Here is a 12,777-nt window from a genome sequence, read left to right on the forward strand (position 1 = left end):
ATTTCCAGCATCTACAGGATGTTGCTTTTTATTGGTGTTTAATTCTGAATGTTGAGTGCAAGATAGATAGTGTGAACTGTTTATTTTGCTTACTTTTGTATAGTAAAAATTAATCTGTTTAAAACATTGGAATCTTAATAAATATCTGGAATTTCAAGTTTTATCTACAAAAAGAAAGTTCCTGATCCTTAACCAGATCATAAGTTGTATGCATGTTCATGGGTGATAGTAAAAGTTTAGTGTTTTAGGGGCATGTCCTGAATTAGGCCTTACTAACACCATCAGCATTTCCACCTAAATAATTTTCTGTAATAAAGAAGTGGTCATGAGGCAGAACTGAAGGAAAGAAAATCAGAGCTCCCATTAGGAAAACAAAAAGACTTGCTTTTCCTTGGTTTTGAGAGTCCTACGGTAAACCTTATTTGTTTGCACAAACAACCCAAGTAGCAACCATCATTGTTTAAAAACATTAAGTATATGGGTATGTAGATAAATGACAGTAGATTGATACTGCAACCTGGCCAATGAGGTTCCATAAAATGCAGCTAATATTTCATACAATTAAATGGTCAGAATTAATTTAAAAACAACACAAAGTTGCTTTCATCCAGACCTTTTAAACTAACATTTATTCAAGAATTAATCTGTGGGAAGGTACAGTTTCATGCATTAACTTGCATATTCTGAAGGCCAATATTCATTACGTAAAATCACTGCATCACTTCAGAGTGCAGATCTTTCTAAAACATTTTGAACTATGCAGATATTTATTGAATGAAAACTAAAATATATTAAATAATTTATTTAACTTCTCCAGACTTACCGCGATCTGCACTTCTTCAATGCAAGTATGAATGTGCAGCACTGCATTGTAGCCTGGGCAGATGATGGATTTATGCTCAATTATGACTATCTGCAATAAAAATAAACAGGAGACTAAATTTTAGAAAGCGCATACATGGCAAATTATGCAAGCAGCCAAAAATGCACATCATATGTATGCTGAACATCAATAAGTTACAAAAGATTTTAAAGTGCTACACAGTGGACTGGACAGAGAAAGAACGTTTAAAAAATTCACTCAAACAATGAGTGTTGTTGGCAAAGCTAGCATTGCACCTGCTTTTTCCGCAGCAGCCGTGTGGAGAAGGTTCTCCCAGAAGATATGCATTTCTGTAGATGGTACAATGGAGGAGGATATTTGATGAGGTACCAATCAAGCGGAATGCTTTATCCTGGGTGCCAACTGAGGGGTTTTGGGGAGTCAGGGGGTAAATCAGCCACAGAATACTCAGCTTCTGAGTGACTCAATAGCCATTTAAGCGATTTGTCTAGTTTCTGAATAGTGCCTCCCAGGATGTTGACAATAGGGGATATGGCAATGGTGAAGATTACTGAATGATGAGCAGAGATCATTCGATCAAGATGGTCTTGGCAGGATGCAAATGCTACTTGTTACTATCAGCCCAAGGCTGGAGGTTCAGATTGGATCGTACATAGACATGGACTAATTGCAAATAGTTCTGAACACACTGCAATTGGCAAAAAGCTGCAAAATAATGTAACATGACCAAAATGAAATACGTTTCTGTAGTTTGCACCACCATTCCAAGCTCTGCTTTTGCTCAAAAAATTAAATCATAATAGATTACTGAATAATTTCAGATCATCAGTACCACTCAAAAATACAAATATTGAATTGGAACAGAAAACCAGGGGAAGAAACTAAAAGGTGCTTGAGTTAAAGTGAAATTCTTAAAATTTGATGTGAACGAGGTAAATAATGTGCACCTAATCTAGGAAAAAAAATCCCAATTTTCTTCACAAAAATGAGACAAAAAGGGTCTCTGCAACAAGGGATGAGCAGCCAAAGCATTGCTAAAAAAGTGGGTTTCCATGAGGTCTCAGAAAGAGGAAGGTGCAGCAGAAAGGTTTTACAATGAAATGCCAAGTCTTAGGGCTTAGATAGCTGAATGCATGACTGTAAATGATAGGGTAAAGCAACTGGTAAAAGCACAAAATGCCACGGTGAAAGGAATGCAGGGAATTATAGGTTTCAGATATACAAAAGGACCATGTGTGTGTCGAGATTTAAACAAGATGAAGATTATAGACTTCCATTGTTGGAAAGAGCAAATGTAGATCAGTGAGCATAAGGGTAAAGGATGACTGGAGATTCACACCTCTATCAAAACACTGCCGCAGTGCTGGTGTCTATATCCACTTTATCTTTTATCCACTGCTCATTTCTGTCCTTTAACGAACACTTCATATGTGATTTTAAGTACTTATGTGTAGACAATGTGTTTCATCCCTGTTCTCCTTGCCTTGTTCTGTTATCTGTAATATCTTCCAATTTAGGGGTTTATATTTGAATGTGAAATGATTTGTGCTTTTGGTAAACTTCACTTGACTGAAGTATCTTCAATATTTGTATTTTAAGGTTTACGGCATCTCAGTATTTTACTTCTGTTCAAAGTATTGGAATGAACAAATTGGTCATGGCATTTGTGGGGGACTCCAAAACCTACAATATTATCATTGGGTAGCCACAGCAGCGAGTGAGGTGATGGGTCAAGGAACCAGAACAGAATGGGATAGAGGAGAGTTCCTGCATAGGGACGTCCCTCCGAGCCCGTGCCGCAACAGCACATCCATCCTCACCAGCCAAACATTCAACAAGCCCCGTGGTAGTAGCCACACTCCAGATCTCGAGTCAAACGAGACATGGTCTGACTCAAATGTCCACCATGGCTCCCATCAGAAGCAAAAACAGGTTCGGCCAGCCACAATGGACACCACATTTAAGAGGTGGAGATAGCATGGAGGGACGCTGACAGATAGGGACTTCTACACGGACTGAGAGGAAGGTTACAACTGCCCAATGGGAACGAACTGTGGCACTGCAAGGAGATGACATCATATCCACAGACACGGAGACACTCAATGGACCTTTTGAATGGACCTACCTTGTATTAAATTGATCTTTTCTCTACACCCTAGCTATGACCGTAACATTACATTCTGTAGTCTCTCCTTCCTTCCCTATGTACTGTATGCGTTGCCTGCATAGCATGCAATAATACTTTTCACTGTATACTAATACATGTGACAATAATAAATCAAATAATTTAAATCAAATCAATGTTAGAGGAACTGTTGGACGTGGGCAACCTGGGGGGAAACGGAACTGCTTGGGAGACTGTTAGAAGGAGTATGCTCCCTGCTGGACGAGTCACGGGAGAAAGAACTAAGGAAAGAAATATGGTGGGGACTCTGGAGCAAAGCACTGAACAAGACCAACTCCACCTCCACCTCCACCTGCACACGGCTAATGCAACTGAAAGTGATGCACAGAGCACACCTAACCCGAATGAGCAGGTTCTTCATTTCCAAGGGCCGGTGCAGACTCGATGGGCCGACTGGCCTCCTTGTGCATTGTAAATTCTATAGATGGGCACTTTGAGGGTAATAAACTTTTAAAGTCATAGGGACAGACTGGATTGTTCCAGAGAGTTGAACATAGGAATTAGGCAATTCTGCCCTTTTGAGCCTGCTCCGCCATTCAATCAGATCATGGCTGATCGCTTCCTGATCTCAAATCCACCTCCCTACCTGTTCCCAATATCCCTTTAACCCGTTTTTAAAAAATCAATCTCCTTCTTGAAACTATTTAACGATTTAGACTCCACCGCATTATGGGGCAGCAAGTTACACATTCACCACTCTCTGCAAGTAGTAATTCCTCGCTTTGCCAGTGGAGGTGGTAGAGGCGGGCACGATAGCATCATTTAAGATGCATCTAGACAGATATATGAACAGGCAGGGAACAGAGGGAAGTAGATCCTTGGAAAATAGGCGACAGGTTTAGATAAAATATCTGGATCGGCACAGGCTGGGAGGGCCAAAGGGCCTGTTCCTGTGCTGTAAGTTTCTTCGCTCCTCATCTCTGTTTTAAATCCACCTCTCAATCTATATCTGTGACCTCACATTCTAGACTGCCCACAAGGGGGAACATTGAGCTATGTTTACTTTATCAATCCCTCATAGTATTTTATAGATACCCTCTGGTATGGACTCAAAGGGCTGAATGGCCTCCTTCCGTGCCGTAAAGCCAACAACTCTAATGAAGTCTAAGAATTGCATCCAGATTTGGCAGTCATATTCGATGAAGGAATGAAAGTCACTGCAGCCGTGTGCAAAACCAAGACTGCCAGAAAGCATTCCAAGTAAGGAAATCATAACCGTAACGGGTTCATGCTTTATAGAGTAATGGCTGAAAGAGTAAAAACAATAGAGCACTGGCTTTAACAAAATTGTATTTTTGCAGAATTAGGAAGGAGTTAAATTATCACCAGATCATGAAACTGGATTTTATCAAGATGGATTGATAGAACAAACTTCTTCCTGTATTTTCAGATAATTTTCTGAATCAACTAGACCTAACAAATTTTTTACTAATATTTTGTAACAAAGTAGTACAATGTTACCTGAGCATCAAAAGTACGTCCCGAGTGACAAAGGCTGCCATGGTCACACAGGATGAATCCTGGCAGTATCTCCTCCTCTTCAATTCCTTTCAGTCGTATCTTTAGATTTTCACCTGGATCTGCAGTCTCAGTCTCTACGTCATCAGACAGGAGACCCAGAACTTCAACGTTGTGCTGGAAAGAGATTAACATGTCTTTTTATGTTTAATATTTAAGTTTTCTCCTGCAAACCGGAATCAGATTTGATCTAAAAATATTTAAAGCTTGCTAGTCATTAAATTGGCAAATTTTCCATGAAAACCAACATTAAATTGGGAAATAAACCAAAGTAACTGGTAAATTAGAAAATCAATGAAATGCTGATAAGCAAAAAAAAGTTTCCCATTTAAATAGAATAGAAGAAACTGAACATTGTGGCTCAAGATGGTGTAACACTTGAGCAGACTAACAAACCTCTCTACTTGACCCTTCATCTTGGTGTTGAATTAAGTGTCTCTGAACTGCATGGCATCACAAAATGACCCCTTTCTTGTGGGTACCGAAGTTATGAAAAACAGAGGTCCGAATTTGGATTAGGATTTTAACTAATTTTTTTTTAATGTAAAAATAAATTTTGAATACCCACACACCCCCCACCCCCACACCCCAGTTAAGGGGAAATTTAGCGTCGCCAATCCACCTATCCTGCCCATCTTTGGGTTGTGGGGGTGAGACCCACGCAGACATGGGGAGAAGGGGCAAACCCCACACGGACAGTGACCCGGGGCTGGGATTGAACCCAGAACCTCAGCGCCGTGAGTCTGCAGTGCTAACCACTGCACCACCTGGATTTTAACTAATCCTAAAAATAAATTTTATTGCCCATCACAAAAGAGCACTGAAGAAGGATTTTGACAACTGAAAGCAGATCTATCTTCTCAGAGAAACTGGAGCTGGGCAAAAGTTCAGCCTTGCAAGAAATACCAACATCTTCAAGAAAGTCCAATAACCTGGCTTGACAAATAATTTGGGTTAAAGAACATACAGTGCAGAAGGAGGGCAGTCGACCCATCGAGTCTGCACCGATCCACTGAAGTCCTCACTTCCACCCTATCCACATAACCCAATATTCCCTCCTAACTTTTTTTGGACACTAAGAGCAATTTAGCATAGCCAATCCATCTAACCTGCACGTCTTTGGACTGTGGGAGGAAACCGGAGCACCAGAGGAAACCCACGCAGACATGGGGAGAACGACTCCGCACAGTGACCCAGCGGGGAAATCGAACCTGGCGCTATGAAGCCAGTGCTATCATGCTGCCCATGTATGAAAATATTGTAGCTGCAATATGTACCATGGTACGGGAGTGCCCAACAGACACTTGCAACCATACTGAATGAGGCATGCAATGTCTAATTAAATTTTTATATTTCAGAAACACGTGTAATAACTAGGTTTACTTACTTTGTTTGGCATCATGACAAGTTGGTGTCCTTTTCCAATTAATCCAGATTCTAGTTTGCCTAGAACCACAGTACCCATATCCTAGAAAAGAAAATGAAAATTTTCTTACACAAGAATTATTCAAACAGAGAACAGTTTAAAGTACAAATTACCACATACGAGCTACCCATGTCATCAACTAAATTTGTTACCCCTAACATCCCTTTTATTCAACAATCCAAATTTAAAGAGCTGCTTTGAGATCAAAGTTGCTTCACAAAAAACAAGGTTTCTTGTAACTACAACTGAAAATGGGCTATAATGAAAACAGAAAAATGAGATTAAAACAAAAAATTGTGCCTAATTTTTAATGTTCTTCCTATTACAGCTATGAATCTCTGAACCAAGATGTTCCAAGGTACCTCCAATTTCTTCTCATTACCATTTCATTTGCAGACCAAGGATCAATCAGATATCTGCCAGGATGTACTTGCAGACAAGGCCACTAGATATCACTGCCAAAAGTATAATGGCAGTATTTCAATTATAGAACATAACAGTGCAGAAGGCCATTCGGCCCATCGAGTCTGCACTGACCCACTTAGGCCCTCACTTCCACCCTATCCCCATAACCCAATAACCCTTCCTAACATTTTTTTTTGGTCACTAAGGGCAATTTTATCATGGCCAATTCACCTAACCTGCACGTCTTTGGACTGTGGGAGGAAACTGGAGCACCCGGAGGAAACCCATGCAGACACGGGGAGAACGTGCAGACTCCACACAGTGACCCAGCGGGGAATCGAACCTGGGACCCTGGCACTGTGAAGCCACAGTGCTATCCACTTGTGCTACCGTGCTGCCTCCAAGTCCATTTTAAATCTCAACAATATATTTATATAGCACCTTTAATATGGTGAGTTGCTCCAAAGCACGTCACAGGAGCATTATAAAACAAATTATGCCTAAGCCACTGAGGTGGTAGGAGGCCAGATGGCCAAAGGTTTGGTCAAAGAGGTAAATTTTAAGATGGTTGTGGGCTTGGAGATCAGCGGGAGGGGGTGGAATTTAGAAAACAAGGGCAAGACTTTTAAAATTGTGACATTGCTTGACAAGTCAGCAAGCACAGGAGTGATAAGGGAACAGGAACTGCTGCAAATAAAAACACAAAACTAAAATTCCACAGTCTACTAAAGTTGAAGCATTGGAGATCCCCTAAATACAGGCTCAATGCTGGGTAACCATAACTGTACTCTTACAATAAAATGAGTGATGAATGTGACCACCGCTCATCTTAATTAATGCACTGTAATACTGGCTTGGATGACACTCGATAGGAACTGCATCTCTGGAGACCATGCATGTCATTATGCCACAACATTGAGGTGGTCAATCCAAGATCTTTCCAGGTCAGATAAACTGACCATTACCTAATAAAAAGATTTTTTTAAAAAATAAAACATTTAAGAGTACCCAATTCATTTTTTCCAATGAAGGGGTAATTTAATGTGTCCAATCCACCTACTCTGCACATCTTTTTGGGTTGTGGGGGCGAAACCCACGCAAACCGGGGAGAATGAGCAAACTCCACACGGACAGTGACCCAGAGCCGGGATCGAACCTGGGAGCTCGGCGCTGCAAGTGCTAACCCACTGCGCCACCGTGCTGCCTCCAAAACAATAATTAAATAGTTTGGATATTTGGCCAAACGAAGTTTCAATCACAACTCTGATCGGTAGTTGGTCTTTCTAATGATAAAGCACAGGTTGAAAGGCATGTCGAGTATTTGGAATTTAATAAACCAGCCCATGGCTTGCTATTTTAGCTTACCTTATATTTATCTACAATTGGTACTCGTACAGGCCCATTGATTGTCCTATAGAAATGTGGCAAATTGTCCAGATAGGGAATAAATGGTAACCCACTGGAGGGGGAAGGAAAACATGTTAATTATAACAGCTAGATTTTAAGCAAGTTTTTAAAAAAAGATCTTTATTACACTTTTATATTTCAAAGAAATCAGTTGCTGGTCATTCTTGAAATGAATAGGTAGCAGAAATTATTTGGATAAACATTTTACTTGTCTTTACAAAATTGCACTTCATGGTAATTTTTCCAAAACAAATGCAACAGGCTCCACTGATTATTTCCCAATGATTTGTCTATCAAAACAATCCAACATTTTCTGCCCCTTTCTAAACAATCAAAATTTACCATTTTATCCACCTCTACACAATATAATTTCCAATATTTTCATTGTGCATTGGCACATATTAACAAAGTGCCTACTTGAATTGACTCTCGGAACTGCATCACTGATATATGCAATACATTTTCAAATGAACAATGAAAATATTGGAAATTATATTTTATGTAGTTAACCAAAGTTTGTTTAGAAAATCACGTAGGCAAGGATGCCCACTGTCCCCGCTGCTGTTCGCACTAGCAATTGAACCGCTAGCAATCGCGCTCAGGGCAGCAAAAAATTGGAGGGGGATCCGAAGGGGAGGCAGAGAGCACAGAGTCTCACTCTATGCAGATGACCTGCTCCTCTACATCTCGGACCCACAGAGCAGCATGGATGGAATCATTGCGCTCCTGAAAGAGTTTGGAGCCTTCTCGGGCTACAAACTCGCCGTTCAAACAAGCCCGACACAAATTCCGCTACCTGGGGATCCAAATAGCTCATGACTGGAAAGGGATCCACAAGTGGAACCTCACCAGTCTGACGGAGGAAGTAAAAAAGGACCTGCAAAGATGGAACACACTCCCACTCTCCCTCGTGGGGAGAGTCCAGACGATCAAAATGAACGTACTGCCCAGGTTCCTCTTCCCGTTTAGATCCATTCCGATCTACATCCCCAAGGCCTTTTTCAAAGCGCGGGACAAACTTATCATGGCGTTCGTATGGGGGGTTAAAAATGCTAGGGTCCCAAAGAAGGTCCTACAGAAAACAAAATCCGTGGGGGGGGGGGGGGCTAGCCCTCCCGAACCTACAATTCTACCACTGGGCGGCAACAGCTGAGCGAGCAAGGGGATGGATCCAGGAGCCAGAGGCCGAGTGGGTGCGTGCGGAGGAGGCCTCCTGCATGGGGACCTCCCTCCGGGCCCTCGCCACGGCAGCACTCCCATCCCCACCCAAAAAACACTCCAGCAGCCCAGTGGTGACAGCCACCCTCCAATCCTGGAACCAACTGCGGCAGCAATTTGGCCTGACCAAAATGTCAGACAAGGCTCCCATCTGCAACAACCATAGGTTCACACCAGCACCGAATGACACCACCTTCAAAAGGTGGAGGCAGGACGGAGGGACACTGACAGTCAGGGACCTATACACGGACGGCAGGATTGCAACACTGGACGAACTGACAGTACCCACAACCACCACGACAGACACTACTGGAAGACCTACTGGACGCAAGTATCCTAGAGAAAGGGAACTGTAGCGACATGTATGACCGACTGGTAGAAAGGGACGACACCGTACTGGACGTAACAAGAAAGAAATGGGAGGGTGACCTGGGGATTGAGATAGGGTGGGGACTCTGGAGCGAAGCACTGCATAGGGTCAACTCCACCTCCACGTGCGCAAGGCTCAGCCTGACGCAACTAAAAGTGGTACATAGAGCCCACTTAACAAGAAACCGTATGAGTAGGTTCTTCCCAGAGGTGGGGGACAGATGTGAACGGTGCCAAAGAGTCCCGGCCAACCACGCCCACATGTTCTGGTCTTGCCCCAGACTTGTGGAGTACTGGACAGCCTTCTTCGAGGCTATGTCCAAAGTGGTGGGGGTGAGGGTGGAGCCATGCCCGATAGTGGCGGTCTTCGGGGTTTCAGACCAGCCAGATCTATTCCTGGGGAGGAGGGCAGACGCCCTTGCCTTTGCCTCCCTGATCGCCCGCCGTAGAATCCTGTTTGGCTGGCGGTCAGCAGCACCACCCAGAGCTGCAGACTGGCTGTCCGACCTCTCGGAATCTCTCCAAATGGAGAAAATCAAATTCGTCATCCGAGGGTCAGACGACGGCTTCCACAGAACGTGGGAGCCATTCATGCAATTGTCCCGGGACCTGTTTGTGGCCAACGAACAAGAGGAAGAATAGTCGGGTGGCCAAGAATCAGGGGAAAATGGACGGGAATCGGGGGGGGGGGCTACGGGTTCGTTATGGGGGTTTGTTCTCATGGTTTTACGCTTATTTATTTTTCTTGTTAATTTATTGCTTTTGTATTGGAGGGGAGGGGTTACTGTTTTTCTCTGTTGTGATAAAATATGTTGTTGAAAACCTGAATAAAAATTATTCCAAAAAAAAAAGGAAGGACAAAGCCGCAAGCGACAGTCTGATGGCAAGCTAAGGCCCAAAACCAAATTGTAAATAAATGCCTATAAACATGTGCCTCGGCCATATTGGGGAATGTAAAATATGTATGTCAGTTAAAGGGGGTGGCCACAGTTGTTATTATGAAGATGCTTACCTGTAAATATACATGTTAATTTTTGCGTGTTTTTTTTTCTTCTGATAATTTGTTGGATATAAAATATGAAAACTCAATAAAAAACATTTCCAAAAAAAGGAAAAGCATGTAGGCTAATATACCCAAAAACTGCAAGTTCATTTCCCAACCTCTTGTCATGGATGACACCAGTACACATTTTCCAACTACAATCATTTGATCTCTCAGATTAACCTTCCTTTCCTGCTGCTTCAAGTTGCATTTGCAAGCAACACATGTAACACAAAGGTGCAGGTGGAAGCAAAGGGGGAAATAGATGGCTGGAGAGAGAAAAGCAGAAGCCGAGAAATGTTGTACACTGTAATATTTGGGATTCCTTTTCCTGTAACTTAAGATCATTGAACCACTTTTGTTCTGCACATCCCAAATGCACCACTGCCACTTGTTTTAGGATCCACAGCAAACTCATTAAACTCTAACTTACAATAGCTATAGTCATTGGAAGTTGAATTATTTTAGACGGCAAGGAGGAGAGAAAATCTTTTCTCGCTTTGAAGTACTTGGGTGGAACCTGGAAAGCCACGAGGTTGGCTGGGGAGAGGGTTATGGAGAACATAGATGCTGAGAGTTAGCAGAAACAGAAAAAGTACCATAACAGGACAGGCCAGCAATTACCGAACCATTTGAAACAATTGTGGCACAGATTACAAAAGCAGGGAGGTCATGTTGGAGTTGTATAGAAATTTGGTGAGTCCACAGCTGGAGTACTGTGTGCAATTCTGGTCGCCACATTCTAAGAAGGATGTGATTGCACTGGAGGGGGTGCAGAGGAGATTCATCAGGATGTTGCCGGGGATGGAACATTAAGTTATGAAGAGAGGTTGGACAGGCTTGGGTTGTTTTTGTTGAAGCAGAGAAGACTGAGGGGCGACCTGATCGAGGTGTACAAGATTATGAGGGGCAGAGACAGGGTGGATAGGGAACAGCTGTTCCCCTTGGTTGAAGGGTCAGTTGAGAGGGAACACCAGTTTAAGGTGAGGGGCAGGAAGGAAAGTTCGGGGTAATTTGAAGAAATATTTTACCCAAAGGGTGGTGACGGTCTGGAATGCATTGCCTGGGTGGTAGAGACAGGTTGCCACACAAAAATGTACCTGCATGAGCATTTGGTGCGTCATAATATTCAAGGCTATGGGCCAAGTGAGGGCAAATGGGATTAGGTAGGCAGATCAGGCGTTTCTCAGGTGTCAGTGCAGACTCGATAGGCCAAAGGGCCTCTTCTGCACAGTATTATTTTGTGATTTGGAGCAATTTGGAATCCAGAAAAGGAGGACCAAGAAACTGAAGGAAAATGTTTGAATGCAAGCTAGCAAGAAACAAAGGCAGACTGTAAAAGCTTCTTTAGCATGTGAAAATGAAAAGATTGGCAATGATAAATTCCTTGGACCAGATCAGTTACATCCCAGTGTTGAAGGGAATGGCATAGAGATAATGGATACATTGCTGGTTATCTTTCAAAATTGATAGATTCTGTAAAAGCTCCTGCAGACTGGAAAGTAGCAAATGTAACCCCACTATTTAAAGGGAGGGAGAGAGAAAACAGAACTTTAGACTTGTTAGTTTGACATCAATAGTAAGGAAAACGTTAGAATTATAAAGAATGTGATAACTAGAAAAACAATGATTGGACAAAATCTACATGGATCTTGAAGGGAAGCTAATCTGTTGGGAATTCTCTTAAGTGTTACCTGTAGCATAGATAAGGAGAACCAGTGGATATGGTGTATTTGGATTTGCAGAAGACTTTTGATAAGGTCCAAAATAGGGGCTGTTTAGCACACTGGGCTAAATCGCTGGCTTTGGAAGCAGGCCAGCAGCACGGTTCGATTCCCACAACAGTCTTCCCGAACAGGCGGTGGAATGTGGCAACTAGGGGATTTTCACAGTAACTTCATTGAAGCCACTCGTGACAATAAGCGATTTTCATTTTCAACAGGAAGTTAGTAAACAAAGTTAGAGGGCATGGTATTGAGGGTATTGTATTGCTGTGGATTGAGAATTGGTTAACAGATAGAAAACAAATGGGTCATTTCCAGGGTGGCAGGCTGTTAACTAGTGGGGTACCACAAGAATCAGTGCTTGGGCCACATCTATTCACAATTAATATAAATGATTTGGATGTGGGAGCCAAATGTAATAGTTCCACATTTGCTAATGACCCAAAACCAGGCAGGAATACAAGTTGTAAGCAGATTTCAAAGGGACTAGGACAGGCCACGTGAATGGGCAAGAATGGCAAATGGGACATAATGTGACAGGAAATAATGTAACTGAAGTTAGCCACTTTGGTCGAAACAAAAGACAGAATATTTCTTAAATGATGAAAGATTGAGAAGTGTAGATGCCCAAAGGGACCT

At 42.4% G+C, this 12,777-nt stretch overlaps 1 protein-coding gene across 2 annotated transcripts in view; it reads right to left on the reverse strand.

Annotated features, from left to right (window-relative positions):
* Window positions 1-12,777, reverse strand: part of LOC119978683 (eukaryotic peptide chain release factor GTP-binding subunit ERF3A) — a 74,404-nt gene that overhangs the window by 13,154 nt on the left and 48,473 nt on the right. For both annotated transcript variants that reach the window (XM_038820476.1, XM_038820475.1), the window contains exons 9-12: window positions 7,744-7,837; window positions 5,935-6,015; window positions 4,491-4,664; window positions 824-913 (exon numbers count right to left, since the gene is read on the reverse strand). In XM_038820476.1, coding sequence (XP_038676404.1) covers window positions 824-913; window positions 4,491-4,664; window positions 5,935-6,015; window positions 7,744-7,837 — 439 coding nt within the window. The remainder of the gene's footprint in view (window positions 1-823; window positions 914-4,490; window positions 4,665-5,934; window positions 6,016-7,743; window positions 7,838-12,777) is intronic.

Source organism: Scyliorhinus canicula, chromosome 15 (assembly GCF_902713615.1).
Source record: "Scyliorhinus canicula chromosome 15, sScyCan1.1, whole genome shotgun sequence".
In the NCBI taxonomy this organism is placed as follows: domain Eukaryota; kingdom Metazoa; phylum Chordata; class Chondrichthyes; order Carcharhiniformes; family Scyliorhinidae; genus Scyliorhinus; species Scyliorhinus canicula.